Below are 20,378 nucleotides of genomic sequence, written 5' to 3'. Positions count from 1 at the left end.
ATCTATTGAGAGTATGTCCAGAAATATTTTTTTTTTTTTAAGAGAACAACAGTGAGCTGGCAAGCTGATGGGCAGAAGAAGAGAGAGAGTCTTAAGCTGGGGCCAAGATCAGTGTGGAGCCCAACATGGGGCTCAATCTCATGACCCTGAGATTGTAACCTGAGACAAAATCAAGAGTTGGATGCTTAATTGAGCCCCCCAGGGGTCCCAAAAGAACTTTGGGCTACCTTAAGGAAATTCTAGCCCTCAAATAGAAATGATAACAAATGTGTTTTTAGTGAAAAGTGGTGATTTTGTTAAAATAAATTTAAAGCATACAGCTCAAGCAGGGGTTGTGTGTTCTTCAAGACAGCAGACTAACTGTAGTCAGACATTAGTGGTGGCATCTTCTTCCAGATGGAAGATGACTTTCTCATTACTATAATTTTAGCCAGTGCTACTTCAGTATAAATCTTGAATGTCTTGCTTTTATAGCTTTTGTTGAGCAAAGAACTTTCAGTGGTCAGAGATATCCAAAAAGTTGAATATGTACGCATTAATATTTTTGTCTTTCTAGTAACAGAATGTCCTCCTGACCTTCAGAAAAATTGCCTATCAATGTAAGGCTTTAATTAAATCTAATTCTAGCCTTTCATAGTATATTCTTCAAAGAAGACTTAAAAACACCTTTAGTTTTGTTTGCAACTAATTTACACAATGATTACTTTATGAGCCTGACTCTTGACATGCATTTACATGAAGCCATTGATGTCAGCAAGAAAACTAATAAAACACAGCCCGTATTACGGTTTGTGTGTTATTTTAATCAATACTCCCTCTGCTGGTTTAATAGGAAGAGAGCCCCAAGGACAGCTCATATTACCAGATATTTATAGAATGCTTTTTGCTATTAGAAAGACATTAAAAGGTAAAGTCAGCAGTCAAGGCTCCTGTTAATTTATTAGCTTTATTTGTACTGCTATTCTGTTTTAATTCGCACTATTAATCTAAGCAGGAAAAATCGGTACCCTGAGGCATTCTTTACTTTTTACTGAGATAATTTCATAGAAACATGATATTCTGGTGGTAACTTTTATTTTACCATACTTTCATTCTGAATGATTTTATTGTCTTCTGTAAAAACTCAAAATGTCCTCTCCCATCAGCCCCACAGCAGAACGCGGACTGCACTCCGTCATGATAGGTGATGTAGATTTTTACCCATCCTATTCTGTTCTCTTTCTCTGCAGACACTCCATCTGCACAGTGTACATTGAAGTGCTTCCTCCAAATAATCAAAGCCCTCCCCGCTTCCCACAGCTGATGTACAGCCTTGAAATCAGTGAAGCCATGAGGATCGGAGCTGTTTTATTAAATCTACAGGTATGCTTCTCGGTATATACGTAGAGCTCTATGGAGACAACCTTGAAGGCTGATGGGTCTGTATCCGTGCATGGGGAGGGGGGATTCACATGTCTGCTTGCACTCTAGTATAGGAAAGGTCCATCTGGAAAGGAAAACGGGGGTAATATGGATGGAGGGTTTCCTCAGCTAATCCATTCGATTGATTGCCACAACCGAAGGACTAACGTTAGCTGGCAGGGATTAGCTGCAATCATTACAAGAGAGAATGAAAGGATTGGAAACATGCACTTGAATATTTTGTACTTTGCACCCAAAGAGTCTGCAGCTGACTATTATTTTCTGACTTGAATTCCTTTGCCCAACAGGATTTAGTTTTGCTGCAGTGTGGTATAGAGAAAATAGCTTTGGGTTCAGGGACGAATTGTAGGCATTCTGATACTGAGGCAGTCATCTTCATTCTGTGGCCATGGGCAGATCTCATAATTGCCGGGCCTCGTTTATCCATTTAGGTGAAGGGAGGAGGTTGAGCTAATATTTGCATTTGCAGGTCCAGATTCATGGGCATATTTTATAACTAGTAGGATGAGTGCTCTGTTTTCACTGTTTATATATATTCCTGACCAAAGCACGTTTGGCCAGAAATGCTTGTATCTTTCACTCAGTCTACAAGTCGGGCTTTATATGGTGTTGATAACTGCCCTTCAATGTAAGAATCCATAGGTAGATAACCCATCACTCTACCTGTGGATGTCGAGAGGACAGGGAAATGACCTTCTGGTATTGTTACACGGGAACGGGTCAGCTTGCTGACGAGAGTTTGGAAAGCTGGCCTTGAAGGGTAGGACAGATAGATGTGGTGAGGGGTGCCTGGAAGGCTCAGTGGGGTAGGGCCTCTGCCTTTGGCTCAGGGTCCTGGGATCAAGCCCTGCATCAGGCTCTCTGCTCAGTAGGGAGCCTGCTTCCTCCTCTCTCTCTGCCTGCCTCTCTGCCTACTTGTGATCTCTGTCAAATAAATAAATAAATAAATAAATAAATAAATAAATAAGATGTGCATGTGATACTTCAGGAAAATCCCAGCACTGATCTTTACCACCACAGGAGATGACCTAAGACATAGTTACATCTTGCCCACCTCCCATTTGAATGCGGACACCCTCTCACCCAAAGCCTGAGGGGGTAAAAGTGGGGATTTCAGCAAATGTTTGAATTGGAGAGGATGTGAAAGTAATAAGCCACATCAGCCTCATGATCCAGATGTGTAAAGTGAACCCTGTGGAAAGTCACTGGGGCCTAGATCATTTGATTGCATTTTCATAATTTCTAAAACAAGGCTCATTCCCTTGGATCCCTCTTCATACCTGAAGCTGCTGGAACTGTGTCTGGCATTACCAGATACTTCTCTGTTCCTCTGCTGTAGTATCCATTTGGTTGCTTTTCTGTCGCCCTCGGCCCGCAAGAACGACAACCAGCCTGGCATGGTGTTAATGCTTCGTCTCTTTATTTCGACAACTTTCTTAGCTTATATGTGTCAGGGTGACCAATAAGGGGCCAAACAATGGGGAGAGCCAATGAGAGTCCTGTTACTATGCTGATTAAATTTGAAACAGCCAATGACTATGTCCTCCTTTAGGTGGGCTTCACCAGAAAGTTCGATGTTCACTTGCAGCGTATTTTGCTGGCAGTGAGCCAAGTGCCATCTTGTAATGGTGGGGACTTTCCCGGCCGGAGGCGGTCCCCGACACTTTTCCCCAGGTAACTACAGAGACTTTGCTTTTGTGGTTCATTTACTGTTGAAGTGGGAAACAAAATTATGTGAAGGTAGTCATATTAGCAACAAGGAAATTTGGAGTATTTTAATGGACAAAATAAAAGAACCCCATAGTCTCTGAAAATGAATATGAAGACAAGTCCATTTAATGCAGTAACAAAAGTCTTATATACATATATATATATATATATATATATGTATATATGTGTATATATACACATATAAATCCATATATGCCCATATATGGATTTATTTGTGTAAACAAGAAGAAAACCTAAATAAATCCTAGATTTGTGATATTCAAGCTAAGACATTGTACATGTTTTGCATTTAAATATTCCTTTGGAATGTGACTTTGTACAATTTAACTTTCTATGAAGTAGCATAAACTTACTTATAAGATGGTCCTAGGTCTCAATTCAGTAAATCCCAAAAATGTCCAGGAACCATATTACAGGAGAATGACTCTACTTGTGAGTTAAAGATGAAAAGGAGTTGATCTTTTTCATATCTCAAATTTCTCTACTGCAAAAGCTGAGCAAATATGAGAATGACATTTCTGTTCACCCTTTCTGCTTCTGGTAGGAGCAAAAGAAAGGGTGCCACTTTTAGTGGCAGTCTCCATGGGAAAGAATGAGGGTGTCATCATCAAGGCTTTTTTTCATCAGCTGCCAACCATTCCCTTTTGCTCCTGATCAACTGAGATGGAATTTAAACTAGTGACCTAAAAGCTGAAAAGCTTCCACCAAATTACTCTCCCAGACACTTCTAATAACAGAACGCATCAGTGGTACCTCTGGCTCTGTCCTCATCTCTTTCACATGCCACACTGCCCACTGCTGACTCACTGCTCAATTTAGAAAGACAGGATTTGTGGAGAAATATATTTTCAAAGGTAACAGCAGCCTGGTTTCAGCATGATCTGTTTTGACTGAGATCAAAGTGGTTTTGTCTCGGAAAACAATCCTTATTTCTCCTCTTCCGCTTCTAAGTATTTCCCTTTCATTCTATCTCAAAACTGCTGGGGAGACTCTGATTTTCCTCAGCTTATTAAGGCCGTCTTGACTGGCTCCTGCATCCATGGCATTCAGTGGAGGAGACTGTGAGCCAGAGCCCTGCTTTTCCAAACTTCCTATGCTGAGCCGGGGTGGCTTTAGGTGGCGTTTTTGTTTTCCAGAGTTGGTCAGATCTTTCTCCAGAGCATGACTGTATATCACCCTCACTTGCCAGTGAAACCTATGAGAGGTGTGTGCCCCAGCTGTGGACTGGGATCATGGGATCATGGGAGCCCCTGTGCACAGCTGTCCCCACTGTCCCATTGTGTCCATCTTTAGTCTGAAATCAGCCATGGTGGGCACATTTATGCTACAGAAATTAACAGATGCGACAAATCAGCACCTTTGACTCCATCCACAGCCAGTTGCTTATCCTTACCAGCACACTGCTGCATGTGGAGCCAATTTCTTCAAGGACTGAAGTGACTAGAATGTGTTAACTTCATCAGCCTCTTCCATCTTTGACTCTCTGAGATTTTGAAATCCCCTTGTACCATCACCATTACCCTGGTGCTCAGATAAAAATAATAATTGGTGACACGTATGTGGCACTTAATGAGGCACCTGCCTGTACAGGTAGCTGGGATATATTCTGCACACACTCAGACTCAAAATCTCAACAACTTGTGACTGAGAAGGGTTATTTCTCACTCCCACTGCATATTCACCATGGATCAGTTCCCACTCCATCCTTCACCGTTTCACCCACATCAGGATGAAGGGACAGCGTCCATGCAGAGCACTGCTGTTCTTCTGACAGAGTGAAAAGACAGGCGCAATAAACCACTATATGGATTTTAATGCTTCTCCGGGAAGTGAGGCCTGACCCTGCTGCCCGTGGTTCCTTCACCAAACCCAGGGACAGGCTGCTCCTGAGCTCCTCACCTCAGGGGTGCACAATCCTCAAGGGGGAGACGCCCACCAGCTGCCTGGCTGCTCCGATGTCCAGAACTGTGGGTTCTTTGTTTCATCACTTGCCTTGCGGGTCACTGCAGGCAACCATTTTGCTAAATGAGTTTTCACTGCCAGCCATGGTTCCCATCCTGATAGCTTCCAGTAACAGTTTCCTCACCAGCTTCCAGTCTCTGGAAACCATGCTATTATTTTCTGGGTGTTTATCAGGCACACTCTGCCTCTAACTGTCAAATTGGGATCAGTTAAGGTAGCTAGGTTTATGTTGCCAAACTCCCCAGCCAGTGCCATCAAAAGCCAGCAGAGACGGTGCTGTATTCAGCCTTCACTCCACAGCCCAGCTGACCAAGTGGCCTCTGTCTGGAACAAGTCATCTCCTGAGGGCAGCGTTTGCTGTGGGAAACACAGCAGAACAAAACAAAACCCAGTTCTTCATCGTTACCTACAAGTGAGGCATGGAATTACTAACCACAGCATTTTCCATTGGCCAAAGCAACTCACAGGGTTGCTCCTGAATTAATAGGTCAAGAATGTATTATCTTCAGCTGGGCAAATGGCTCCACAGGCTACATGACCAAAGCTGATGTCAGTGCAACAGGAGTGTCTTACTTTCCCTGGAAAGGGACTTCTCCCTTACTTATTAGCTTTTATTTTTAATTTTTTCACTTACAAGTTGTGATGCATTGTTGGAGGTTAGTTACCCTCACCTGCTAAAATACAGTTCTGTGTCCTCTATTTCTCTGTGATGCCCCATTGCTTTGGGTCACCACACTGACCTACTATGTAGGTAGGTATTATATTTATTCTCTGGCAAATGAGAAAACAGAAACTCAGAAACAGTAAGGTTTGGGAGCCAGAGTAGTTTTGGGTCTGTTTTGTTTTGTAGTTGTTGTTTGTTTGTTTGTTTGTTTCTTCAAAATATTTTATTTATTTGATAGAGAGAAGGAACACAAGCAAGGGGATTGGGAGAGGCAGATGCAGGCTTCCCGCTGAGCAGGGTGCCCAATGTGGGGCTCGATATGGGGCTCAATCCCAGAACCCTGGGATCATGACCTGAGCTGAAGGCAGATGCTTAACAACTGAGCCACCTAGGCACCCCTGTTTTTGTTTTTATTTTCTTCCCTTTGACTCCTAAATCAGGACTCTATTGTATTATGTTAGTTTTAGGCTATAGTAAAACTATTATTATTTTTTTCTTTTTTCCCTATGGGTGGTAGGTGTTTTTTTTTTTTTATTACATTAGTTTTGTGTTTTCCAAAGGTTAATTTTATGATATTTATGATGATAAAATATATGACAGGTTGAAGGAAAGATCTGATTTATTTTAATAGTCTCAGGAAGAAGCAATTAAAGGAAATGTTGGATATTTTCTTCTCTCACTTGGAGGTTATAGATAGAATGTGGATTATAACCTAGATAAAGTGCATTAAGAAAAATAATAATAATAATAATAATAAATTCTTACATCCTACCTCAAAAATTCCTGGCCCTTAGTGGAATACTCTCCATGAATCTAGGTAGAAAAAACTGCATATTGTTTTGGAGACCTTTACCATACAAGTAGTAAGGGTGAAATTTTTGGTCCTCTAATGGTTGCTGGTCCAGTGTTTCCCTTAGTCCAAGACTGAGAGAAGAAAATCCAAGAGGAGAAAGGGTAGATTGGTAGCCAGTTCTTTAACTGAATGGTTGCTGTGGTTTGAGTCTGCTCAGATGCCCTGGGGTGTGTCATGGTGGAATGGGCAGTTGGCAAGAGGGCATGGACAGCTGCCCACATTGTAGGTAAGATGATCCTGCCTGGGGCTGTAGGTCTCAGAGTTGTGTTCCCTAAGTGCAGATAAAAGTGAGGGGAACTAACTGCAGCATGTGGAAAAGAGAGACATGATCACCCACTGAGATGTACACCAAAGGGCCCCAGCCGAGCATTATGCACAAATGTCCCCCAGTCACCACCAGTCCCTAGGATGGCTTGGGATCCAGCCCCGTAACAGTGGAGTCTGCTGGTGCCAATTCCTCCCACACTGATCCCCACACAATCTCAACACAGTCAGTCCCTTTAAGAAGTGGGTTTTCCCCTCTGTAGCCTCTTTATCCCAGTGTCAGAGGGGAGATGAGAGGAAGAAAGATGAATACAAGTGAGAAAATCACACACACCTGAAGTCCCTAGAAACGAAATTGGTTTTAAAGTAAAAAGGAAGGTGTCCTATTAGGAAGGGTTAAAGAGTTTTACTAAACGACAATGGTAGACCTTTAGACATAGATAAGGGTAAAGGAGTCAGCTTTATGGCAGAAGGGGAGGTGAGTGACAGATGCTTGAAAGCTGCCTGGAAGAAATGTAGCCACTTCATTTCTTCTCCAAGGGAGTTCTTATCCATACTGGGCACAGGATAATGCAGAGCTGAACTTTTCTGCTTATAATGAAAGCGCATAGGAAGGAAAAATAGATTGTGGGAAGGTGCATTTCTGTATCATTTGACATTTAAATCAAGCGTCTCTCACCCTGCCTTTCCTTCTTTCATTCCTACACTTCTTGGCTTGATGCCTTGAGCAAAGTGGAAAAGGGCCTGGTTCCCAAGGCTTTGACTTTCTGTGTGACTGGGCTCATTCTTGCACACTTCTACAGAATATCTAGTCATCGGCTGTACATTTCTGCCTGACCGTAAAGAACAAATCTTAATTATAACAAGCTGTGAATCAAATGGTCCACCCACCTGTGGCTGCAAGGTCTTCCCAAAGGAAAGTTCAAGTACATTTTATAAAATGGTTAACAAATACTCATGTGGGGGATAGAGTAACAGCATGCCAGTGCTTGCACACACCGTGTTCCTTGCGGTGAAGAGTTGGAACTGGGGAGAAGTAAGTGCTGACAGTTGTTCCTTGATTTAAAATGTCTTTTGCCTTGCTGTCAATTTTTGCTATCACACCTCGATTTCTGAAAATGAATGGTAGTGGAAACAATGTACTTGAAGTAATGCCAGTGTTGTTGTTGTTGTTGTTGTTGTTTTTAATGAATAATGGCACAGCTTGGCAAACTCTAGCCTGTGAGCCAGGTGACCTATTCGGCTGGCTGGTAACCTGAAAGTGGTTTTTCCATTTTGAAAGGTTAGTTGATACAATGTAAACCAATAAAATGAAATGACAACAAAAAATAAACAAAGAATAATATGCAGGCATCAGATACAGCCCAGAAAGCCTAAAATTTTTACTGACTTTTTACAGAAGAAATAAATTTCTAGCCTCTGCATATACTGTAAGTAGTCATTGGAAGACTGAAAAATAAAATAAAGAAATACAAACCAAAAAACAAAACAAAACAACAAAAAACAGACCAACAAACCAAAAAAAAACAAAAACAACCCTCACACACATAATAGTGCCCATCCATTATATTGAAATGAAGTTTAAAGACGCCACTGAAAGAAATATGTTAAATATCTTTGTAGTCCAAAGACTTAGCATTAGATTTGTATGGTAAATTAAATTGAGTATATTAAATTTAATTATTTAAACTGTGTCAGAATAGTCTGTTATTTGAGCTGGGTCAGATAAAACAGAGGCAACATCAGTTACCCAAGTATCCTGTGTGTATATAAACGTTCAGGTCAGTATTTGTGTATCAGTAAATACTAGTTGAATACTAGAGATTAATGCACCCTTTGGTGAAGGACAGAAAGCAGAGTTTGAAGAGCTTGAGATTATTGGCTTTGGGTTAGGCAAGCCCAGATGAAATGAATAGCATGTAAATTGCATGGCTCAGAGCCAACAATAGAGAAAAGAAAGTACTTAACTAATGGTAATTATTTTTATTTTAGTTCATTGCCATTTTTGTTTTTCTGCTAACTCATACTAAGTTGGGATTTTAAAAGTGAGCAAGAAGGGCACCTGTGTAGCTCAGGTCATGATCTCAGGGTCCTAGGATGGAGCCCTGCATCTGAGCTCTCTGCTCAGCAGGGAGCCTGCTTGCCCTCCCTTCCCCGCCTGCCTCACTGCCAACTTGTGATCTCTCTCTTTGTCAAATAAATAAATAAAATCTTAAAAGAAAAAAAAAAAATATGAGCAACAAGTTACCAGGCATTTGGAAGAATGAATGGACTGTTGAAGAATACGGGTGAATGGAAGCATTGCAAAGAATGTATTCATCTGCGTTATGCTTTTACTAGTTCTTCCATTGAGAAGAAATGATCACTTGCAATTTAAAATACAGAGTGACACTTTGGCAAAACAAGAGGTAGGTGGTCAAGAGATCAATATTAATAATAATACCAACTTCTAATTTTAATTGCTGTTGTTAGCCAGGGACTTTAAGCATTTGAAAGCTTCCTTATCTTTTATACATTTAACAGAGCAGAGCAATAGCTTTTGCAAAGTCCAAGAGAACACTGCTGTAGAGTGGAGATCCCAAATCAAGCTGCAGGATGGGAGAGTCACCTTTCCCAGAGAGTGAGGTCCGCTCAGTGCCCCCAGCTGTGCGCCAGCTTGTAACCACTTCTACAGCAGTGGAAACCCACCCACGAAGCTGATGCTGCTTTTCTTTTTAGGACCTCCTTGATCAGCATTGATTTTATTTTCTTGTGGTTGCTTCTTGCTTCTTTACAAAAGTGAAGGCTAATATTATACAGATAATGACCACGGATGCTGGGAAAACTTAATTCAGCCCCTGCTTTAAACTGGCTTCCTGAGCTGCCTCCTGTGGTCTGAGTGACTTTGCTTTTCCTGACTTCTCCTGGTCAAAGCTGCAGTGGCACATGAAACAGCTGGGACACGGGCAGTGGGAGAGAACAGCAAGGCCTGGGCGCCCTGGGCGCTCCAAAGGTGAAGCATCTGCCTTTTGCTCAGGTCATGATCCCAGGCTCCTGAGATCAAGTCCCTTGTGGTGCTCCCTGCTCAGTGGGGAGCCTGCTTCTCCTTTTCCCTCTGGCTGCTGCTCCCCCTGCTTGTGCCCCACCCCCAGATAAACAAAAATCTTAAAAACAAACAAACAAAACCAGAAAGCCCTGAGTAGTAGTGCAGGAAGTTGGATGTTGCACATCTGGTTCCCTGAGGGAAAAGGCGTGCATTTTTCTGGTGAAATTCCCAGGGGATGCGTGTAAGGCTGTACTGGGTCAACTTGCCACCTGCTGCTCCCTTTCATCTTTATCCATTCTTCTCCTTTTTAATTGTTTCAAAAAGTGTCAGCATTTAACCTATACGCCTCAAGAAATTATTAATTTTAGTCCTGAAGAAAAATGCCTGCTGCCCTGATTTGATGTGGAATTGATCCGTTTCCAAGACAGTTTGAGAGAAATGCGGGCCATCATAGAGCCTGTCCTTCTGCGTTTGCAGGTCTCCTCGCAGGCGCTAATTCGTTTTTCTGACATCTATCAAATGTTCTAGAAGGTTTGGGGGTTCTTTCTTCTCTTTCTTTTTTGATGAATATTTCTTGTAAAATAGGATGCCCTCCCCTGCCAAAGATGATAGGGTTTATGATTCACGGATGTTGTGCGGCTGGTGCAGGCACAGTGTGCGTGAATTGTAAACCCCGAGCGTAGGATCTGCAGTGTCGTTTCTGTTAGGGGGATCCCTTCAGAACCGTCACTTGCAGATTTGCTTCGCTGTCCTCCAAGGAGATCTTGATGCATTCTGACGCTTTAATATGTTACTGCATAGATTAACGTCGTGGAGCACACTGAAAAGATGCCTATTTTCCCTTCAGTTTAGTAATATATAACCTGTTCTGTTTACTAGGTGTGAGAAATGAAAGTCTCATTTATTTTCCTATTTATTTTCGTTTCAAGTGGGGAGAATACGTTTTTTCTTCTTTCCTTACGCTGGACTTCAGATGGGTCTGTCCTCATTAACATTATCTCAAATGTATAATATCCATGTGGGCACACATAGGGAGGTGGAAACATGCCACAGATGCTGGTCACTGGCCCCAAGGTAAAATATATATTTTGAATGAAGAATAAATAGATGGATGTATAGACAGATAAATTTGAAAGAGAGATATCTTCCAATGCTAAGCAATTCCTTCTTACAAACATTAAATCTGGTTTGTTGTGCTAATTTTTTTTTTCCTTTCAAGCAGATGTTCTGATAGGTCTCAGTTCTTCCAAAAAAGTTTGATCCCCTTGGCACAATGGGATACATATTATCTGAAATGATTTTCATCTACTAGCATATAAAGCTGTTGAAAGTGAAAAAACATACTTTTAAATGTATTCTCTATTCATAGCCATGTCTTCCTTTTCCCAAACACTAATTTGGCCCCTGTAATTCCTCCATAGTCCACAATATGCTCATTGGCAGAAAGCCAGAGAGGCAGGGTATAGGGAGAGGAGAAATCTAACTCTGATACTTTCAATTAAAAGAGCTGGCTTCTAGGGTTTTTTGTTTATTTGTTTGTTTTGTTTTGTTTTTCTTGAGCTTTCTGTCCTCAAGAAGGAAATAAAAATGATTAAAAAAAAAATATGAGCTCATGTCCCAGAAGTGTTGTGGGCTATACGTTTTATCTCATATCTTAACTCTTTCTTTTTTTTAATTTTTTTTTAATTTTTTATTTATTTGTCATAGAGAGAGAAGCGAGAGCAAGCACAGGCAGACAGAGTGGCAGGCAGAGGCAGAGGGAGAAGCAGGCTCCCTGCCAAGCAAGGAGCCCGATGTGGGACTCGATCCCAGGACGCTGGGATCATGACCTGAGCCGAAGGCAGCTGCTTAACCAACTGAGCCACCCAGGCATCCCTCATATCTTAACTCTAATAGACATATGTATGAGATGTGTGCCTTAAGTACATATGTGAGTGGAGTTAGACTTGACTTCTGCCTCAATAGGAAGTAGAACATATAAAAAAATGGGTGAAAATAATCTTGATATTTTGCAAGAAATAAAGCCACAGGGGCACCTGGGTGGCTCAATCGGTTGAGCATCTGCCTTCTGCTCAGGTCATGATCCCAGTGTCCTGGGATCAAGTCCCCCACAGGGCTTCCTGCTCAGCGGGAATCTGCTTCTCCCTCTCCCTCTACTTCTGTTCTCTCTCTCTCTCTCTGTCAAGTGAAGAAATAAAATCTTTAAACAAACAAACAAAAAGAAATAAAGCCACATTCTCCAATTCTGTTAAAAATACGAAGGACCTAAAAGCAAGTGAACAAGAAAAAAATGGTCTTTCCTGACACCAGGGAGTGAAAAGCAGAACTGCCATGGCTGATTGCGCAGATGGCTGCCCGGGAAAATCTGTGGTTTGTGTGGTGCCCGGGGCAGAGAGTCATTGGCACGAAGACAGGCTCTACTGTGGCACCTCGCCCGCCCCGTACCTTCATCAAACCCTCAGATGAAGACGTTTACAGCATCTTGTCACCACACCTACCGCTCTCTCTACACCGGCATTTGTATATTTTGCTTTACTTCTGTGATTAAAAATGAGCCCTCCTTGTGTCTGTTGAAAGGGTCACTGGCTTCTCAGAGCCTTGGAAATGAAGGCTGCATCTAAGTGAATTACGAGAAAAAGGAAACAGGAAACAAAAAAATACAAATCCATTTTTTAGTATTAGATTTGACAGATATAAATCACCTGTCAAATCACTTATTTTTTTTTCTAAAAACAACTATAAATCCAACTCTAGAGGAATTTATTCTAAATTCCTTATATCATCATGATCCGTAATAATCACTTTGCAGAATGACACCATGACCTTGGACCCCACTTGGAACAGCACTCAGGACTGGCTGTGTGGTTTGCAAGACCCAGTGCAAAATGAAACCACAGCACTTCTAAGCGTGGGTGCTTTGCGCTGACCCGGAACCATTCTCCTGGATTCCGCCCACTCTGGGCTGCTCAAGGACATTGCTTTACAGTCACCCTTTTACCTTCCTGCAGCATGAACAGCTTTGGCTCTGTCTTATCCTTTCCATCACCATCAAAATCTGCAGTGTCATCTCCCAGTTAAAGACAAGCAAACAACACAAAATGCCCTTGGTCCCATAACCTACTTGAGCTGCTTACTCATTTCTGTGTCTCCCTTCATTATGGAAGCTACTCAACATTGGTACCCAGACTGGCTTGAAGAATATCTTGGTCAGATTCCCTGACAGCAAAGTCAGGATTTCAATCACACCCAACCTTTGATGTGACTCTTTTGGTCCAGGGCTTACTCCATGGCCAGGTGAATTCCCCATCTTCCTGCCCATCGATGGGTAAGCTGTGATGGAGTGGATAATCCCTTCCTTACTTAGAAACTTATGTGTTTGATTTCCAGAACACCACAGTGTCCTGGACTTTTCCCCATGCTCCCTGGCTGATCCCATCTGTCTGCTTTGATGGTTCCTCCACATTGCCCTTACTCTTAAAAGTTGGAATGCCCTGAATCTCAAGCCACTAACCTCTTCTTAATTCACTCCTGGAATTACTTAATCTGGTCTCATGGATCTAAGTTGTTATTTGCTCATACCTCTATTCATATCTCCACCTTAGCTCTCTGCCCTAAAACTCTATACCCATGCCCAACTATGCAGTCAATAGTATTTTTGGATGTTAAATAGGTGTCTGTCTTAGGTCAAATTTCCAGAGAAGATTCAGTTGCAGATGTTTGTTAGAGAGTATTTTTGGGGGGCCCCTGGGTGGCTCAGTGGGTTAAGCCTCTGCCTTCAGCTCAGGTCATGATCTCAGGGTCCTGGGATCGAGCCCCACATCGGGCTCTCTGCTGAGCAAGGAGCCTGCTTCCCCCCTCTCTCTCTGCCTACTTGGGATCTCTCTCTGTGTCAAATAAATAAATAAAATCTTAAAAAAAAAAAAGTGTTTTTGGAATCAACTCCTGTGGAAAGAAGAGAGAAGCAAGCTGAATTAAATTTAGAGAGAAGATGAGCTTCCCCAGACCCCATGGAAAGCTCTGGAGCTGAGAGAGCCCTTTAGAGTTGGAAAGTCTGCACAATGAGGTATGCCCTTCACACACCTGCATGCAAATGTTGGATGCAGGTTGCTTTAGAAACCAGTTTGGCCTTGACATGGTGACTCTCTTCAGATGGACCAACCCCTTAAGTCTCAAATAGGACCAGCAGCTGAAGGTTCTCCATTGGCGACATTCCAACACATAGGGAATAATTACTTCCTTAAAGAGGGTGTGGGAGGCATAGCATAGTGTTCTCACACAGAGATGATAAAAACTATCGTATTCCTGATAAAATCTGAAATGAGGCTCTGGGGGCATGCAGCCTCAAGACTAGATAAAGGGGAATGAGCAAGTTGAGCATTTTCTTAAAGAAAATATGCTAAGTGTAGTAAAGCAATGAACTGTAACACAATGCCCTCTAGAAATGCCAAAAAAATGATTTTTATAACTACTTGAATATATTTAGAAGGGGAAGGACACTTTTTTAAAAAAAGATTTTATTTATTTATTTGACAGAGAGAGAGCGAGAGAGAGAGATCACAAGTAGGCAGAGAGAGAGAGAGAGGAGAAGCAGGCTCCCTGCTATCAGAAAGCCCGATGTGGGGCTCGATCCCAGGACCCTGAGATCATGACCTGAGCCTAAGGCAGAGGTTTAACCCACTGAGCCACCCAGGCACCCCAGAAGGACACATTTTAAGAAGATTCATCTTAGCATTTTTCCAGAGATTTTGTTCCCCTTGCTCCAATACTTGCATGCCTTTACCAATGAATTGTTGCCATGTTTTTCTAACCATGGTAATGCGTGCATGTGGGAGGGGTAGTATAATGTGGAATTTCAGCCCAAGGTGATAGTCATCCTAAAACAGAGAATTGGGGTCTCAGAAGGTGGTGGTCACCAGAACAGAAGGGTGAACTGCGAGATCTCTAACTTGAAGGGAGTTTTATGGACAACTGCTGGGGGAGTGTATGCAGGAATGCAACCCTACTTTGGAGATCTAAGCAAGAGACCTTTCACACTGACCTTTATTTCCTCTCTACTGCTATGTTTCTAATCTTTAATCTTCTTATTCGTATCATGTCTCCTAAAGCCATGGAGGACTCTCTCTAGCTTGCAAGATGGCAGCCAAAAGCCACCCCTTAGTCTTTGTCCACGGGACTTTGTGGAAATGTTGGAGACCTGCTTTCATCAACCCTTTCTTATAAAAGATCTTTCAACCAGGGTTTATAACTAGAGTATGAAAGTAATGAGTTCCATTCACTACACACTAGAGGACTAGTGTATGATTCAAAGAAAAGTTAATAATTTCAAACTGCTTGATAAAAAGAGTTTTGGGGTTTCATTTTTTTTTTTAAGTTGACCAGAATTAAACCATTCTGCTCTTCGTAAAAGTTAGATTAAAAAAAAAAAAAAGATTAATTTGAAATGTGAGTTTGAATGTGGAATAACATTTGGCTGAGCAACTCTTTGACAGGACTGTTCTTATAAAAGCAGTAATCAGTATTACCTTTAGTAACTTGGCACTAAAGATTCCCTGCACAGTTTTGTAAATAAACCTCAGTTTATTGCATGCCTTGAAGCTGTTTATTGCTTCACACACTGCCAGTTACTGTTGATTAAAGCTTCAGTATGCAAATGCAGTTATTTCCCTGAGATTTTGATAAATTAGAGAAGAACAGAGACACTGTTTCTGAGGTATACTCGATAAACAGCTAATCGGTGTCAGTTGTCTAGAGAAAAACAACAGGAACTAAATTGATGCTGAGAAGAGCCCATGGTGATTCTCCACTTAACTGCCTGGAATTAGCTGATTTGGAGCTAAGAAAACTTTTTTTTTTTTTTTAGGTAAAGAGCTAAACAATATTGGCCTTGGAATAGTTACTTAGGGAAACTGAAGAATTTATTTGCATGTCTCTTCTTCTGGTATTGAATACTTTTTATTAACATGGATTCACAAAATCCTGTAGCAGTTTGAAAAATAAAATGAAGGGAAAAAGTCTTTGTTTCTCTGATCCTCATTCACATACTTGCCTCACTACACACAAACACCTACACACACACACACACAGACACACACACACAGATTTTTTTTTTTTTTTAAGAAGCTCCAGTTTAAGAAAACATACATTTCATAGGCAAAAACAGAATCATCTATCAATAAAAATTAACTCGGCTTGGCAACAGAGCTGTTCCCTACTCCCTACCCCCAAACAAAAGCAGATTTTTTTGATTTTGATAAACAAATGTTTACAAGGAGCAGCAAGGCTTGATTGCAACACACTTTTCCTGATTTAACCAGCTTGAGCGGGGTGATTTGAATCAGAAGTTGCCTTCGTGAGTCAAGAAGAATTTTTCCTCATGAAGAAGAAAAGTTCAAAGATTAATGCCAACAATAGCAAGCTGAGAAGACCCAGCTGTTTACATTTCCTCTTTCCTTGTTTAATTTTATTTTTACAATTAGTATGTGTATATTCATAAGTGCAATCATATCGCATACTCTTTTTCTTTTCCATGCAGCTTTCTTTTTTATTTCCTATTTCCGCTTCACCTCTGATTCCCTACCTCCTTTCCCCTGGAATAACTCCCCAGCCCTCCTTCATGAGAGAGCTCAAGTGAACCCGCTGATGTGTGTCTAACCATATTTTCCCATCCCGGTCACATATGATTATGTAAGGCACCTAAGTGTGTGTGTAGAGGTGACTTTGCCATTGTCATCATATGCATACGTTTATTTTATGTTAATTTTTCTTTTGGCATGATATAAGACTTGGCAGAAAAAAATGTGAGAATCCTACAAGGATGTTTAAGAATAACTGCCTAGCAGGCTATCCATTCCCCAAGTATGATTTCCAGTTCCCATGAAGAGTATGGTCTGCTGTATAACCACCACACTGCTGCGGAAATCGGGGGGTGACTTTGATGCAGTCCTACAGTGTAGCCCTATGATGCCAGTCAACTTGTGCGGTTACGCTCTAACATCCTTTACAGCAAAATGACCCCAGTCAGGATCATGTGTGACTTTGGTGCGTCATGCCTTGTTGGTCTCCTCCATCGGCTTCAAGCTTTGGAAGATCGCAGGTAGCTTCTTTTCTTTTTCTTTTTTTTTTTTTTTAAGATTTTATTTATTTATTTGACAGAGAGAGATCACAAGTAGGCAGAGAGGCTGGCAGAGAGAGAGGAAGGGAAGCAGGCTCCCCGCTGAGCAGAGAGCCCGACGCGGGACTCGATCCCAAGACCCCAAGATCATGACCTGAGCCGAAGGCAGCGGCCCAACACACTGAGCCACCCAGGTGCCCCCGTAGCTTATTTTCTACATGTTCCTTCAGTCTGGTGGTGGATGTCTCTTGGTGACTGGTTTAGCCATGGGTATTTCCGCAAAGGTGAAGTGATGCTGTGTGCATCTCATTGACTCCTGTCGGATGACAGATGGCTTACAGGGGACCCTTCCAGGGAATGCTGCTCTGGATAACCTGATCGGAGTTATACCAGCCTTCAAGGTGTGTGAATGACTCACCTTGAGATTATGCAAATGTTCTTCCCTTATTTATCTTTCCTCATTTTTTTAACATCAATTGATGTCCTTCGGCTGAAGTATTATTACAACTGTTGCCAAATGATGATCTTCCAATTGCATCATCTCTTCGACAGTGATGGGTTGGCATTCTACTGAAAGGAAAGCTGTCTTTTCTCTCCTGTGTATTTATTCATGTATTTATTGATACTAATATGAAATCAAAAATTTATCTGTTTTGGTCTGTTATACACCATGACAACCATTATTTATTCCAATGCACAAATTGTCCCAGAATTAGCCTTGACGAGCCCATGTGAGCAAGCTCTTTTGTCCTTTGTGCATGGCCCTGTCATGTTTGGAGTACCCATTTTAGACTTCTCTTACCCCAATCCTGGGTCTAATCATTTCTCTAAAAAGTTCCAGTGTCTTTAAGTGGGGGTGGCATTTAGAAACTCAGATATGAGGACAGAATGTTTGTGGCTCTTGGCTAGCTCTGTTTCCAGGCCTTCTCAGTGGCCAAAACTGGTAATATATGTACCCATCTCTGTGTGCACACATGAGTGTGCTCAAACACACGTACACATGTCTCTACACACACCACATACATAAATGTATGGTATAGACACACACATTCATTTGCATCTGTATTTATGCCTACATATATGTCTGTGTAACATAAATATACACATTATAAGTAATTTTGTATGTATACATTTTATACCTTATGAATATATAAATATATGGGGCTGGTAGGACATCAGTCTCCCGTGGACTATCACAGCACAAGTGGAATGAGGAAGGGAACTGTTTAGCATATGATGGTAGCAGCTGGTAGTCAGATGCGCCTGGACTCGGTAGGGAAGGTATTGGCAGCACGCCAGAGTCCAAGTAGGGTGGGGAGCTCATCGGTATTGGGAGAAAAGGAAGGACAGTCAGGTTTGTGGGATCAGAATGTGAGCGGGCTGAGGAGGACATCAGCATGGGGGTCAACAGGAGACCGGTTATATTCAGTAAGTAAATATACTAAGGATAAAAGGGTCAGTTCTCTCATTGTGACAGTTATTAGCTATATATATATTTATATATTCATAAGGTATGCAGACAGCTCATAGCTCAACAGTGAACAGTACGCCTCGTAGCTCAACAGTGGACAGTACGCCATGCAAAGCCTCTTTGGGCTTTGCAACCAGACCAAGCCACTACTCTCTCTCTCATGGAAGCTTGATTTATTCTCCTAGGTTATCATCACATTCCAGGCATCGTGAGTGCCCTTGGTCCTACATGGATATGATACCCCCTGACAGGCTGCCAACACCCCACCCAGGCTCTGACTCCCCATGTCAGAAAGTTCTAACAACATTTTACAATTTTCAAATTGCAATGTTTCTACTTCTCTTGTTAAATTTATTCCTGAGTATTTTGTTCTTTTTTCAGTTTACAGACTGAAATCTTTTCCTTAATTTCATTTTTCATCATTCCTCACAAGGATATAGAACTACTATGGATAGTTTCATATTGGTCTTGTATCTTATATCCTTTCTGAACTAACTTATCAGTTTAATCATTTTTGGGTGGGTTCTTTAGGACTTCCTATTTAAAAGATAATGCCATCTGTAAATGGAGTTAATTTTACTTCTTCCTTTCTAAGATGACTTTTACATCGTTTTTCTTGCCTAATTACTCCAACTAGACCTTTCAGTAGAATGTTGTAATAGTTTTTAGCATAATCCTTGTCTTTCTCCTGACCCAAGGGTAAAAGCATCACTCTGATGCTAGCTGGGAGTTTTGTGTAGCTGTCCTTTGTCAGGTTGAGGAAGTTCCCTTAAGTTCCTTGTTCATTAAGCATTTTTATCACAAAAGGTATTGGATTTTGTCAAATGCTTTTCTTGATTTTTCTAGATGATCCTTTTTTAAAAAATCTGTTTATTACATTAATTGATTTTCTTATGTTGAAACAACTTTGCATAGCTGTGACAAATCACATTAGATCATTATGTATGATCATTCCTATATATTGCTGAATTTGAATTGCTGGTATTTTGTTAAGGATTTGTACCTCTATATTCATAAGATAAATTGACCTGTAGCATTCTTTTCTTGGGGTACCTCATCTGGTTTTGGTATGAGGGTAATACAATCCTCCTATAATAAGGAAGTATTTCCTCTTCTTTACTATTTTGGAAGAGATTGTGAAAATGCTGTCAATTCTTCAGTGTTTGGCAGAATTCACTAGTAAAGCCATTTGGGCCTGTTCTTGTTTGTTTGTTTCTTTAATGCAGTTTTTTTATAGTTTTGTTTTTGAGATTACTAATTTAATCTTTTTTATTCATTATACATCTATCCATATTGTATTTATCATCTTGAATCAGTTTTGGTAATTTGTGTACTGCTAGGGAACTGTTCATTTCATCTGGGTTATTTAATATGGTGGGATACAGTTTTTCTCATATTTCCCTAAAATCTGCTTTATTGCTGTAAGGCCAGTAGTGATAACTCCACTTTTGTTCTTGATTTTAGTAATTTGAACCTCCTCTCTCTCTCTCTCTTTTTTTTCTTTAACAATCCGACTAGAAGTTTGTCAATCTTGTTGATCTTTTCAAAACATCAACTTTTGGTTTCATTGATTTTTCTTTACTGTTTTTCTATTTTTATTTCATTAATTCTCACTTTTTTTTTCCTTCTCCTTGCTTTAGGAGTACTCATCTTTATTGTACTCATCTTTTCCATTGTCTTAGATGAAAAATCATTGACTTGAGAACTTACCCTTTGTAGATACAGATGGTTACACCTATCCATTTCTCTCCAAGAGCTGCCTTGTACTATTGCTTAAGTTTTAGTGCATATTTTTAAAATAATTTTGTCATTTGGCAGTTTTTTCTGATATCCTTTGTGTTGTCTCCTTTGCCTCTAAATACCATGTTTCAATTC

At 41.0% G+C, this 20,378-nt stretch overlaps 1 protein-coding gene across 1 annotated transcript in view; it reads left to right on the top strand.

Moving 5' to 3' along the window:
- PCDH15 (protocadherin related 15) overlaps positions 1-20,378 on the top strand; it is a 546,308-nt gene that overhangs the window by 219,610 nt on the left and 306,320 nt on the right. The window contains exon 13 of the mRNA XM_044236821.1: positions 1,230-1,362. Within this exon, the coding sequence (XP_044092756.1) occupies positions 1,230-1,362 (133 nt within the window). The remainder of the gene's footprint in view (positions 1-1,229; positions 1,363-20,378) is intronic.

Source organism: Neovison vison, chromosome 2, assembly GCF_020171115.1.
Source record: "Neovison vison isolate M4711 chromosome 2, ASM_NN_V1, whole genome shotgun sequence".
NCBI classification, from domain to species: Eukaryota; Metazoa; Chordata; class Mammalia; order Carnivora; family Mustelidae; genus Neogale; species Neogale vison.
This window is presented reverse-complemented; position numbering and strand designations above follow the sequence as displayed.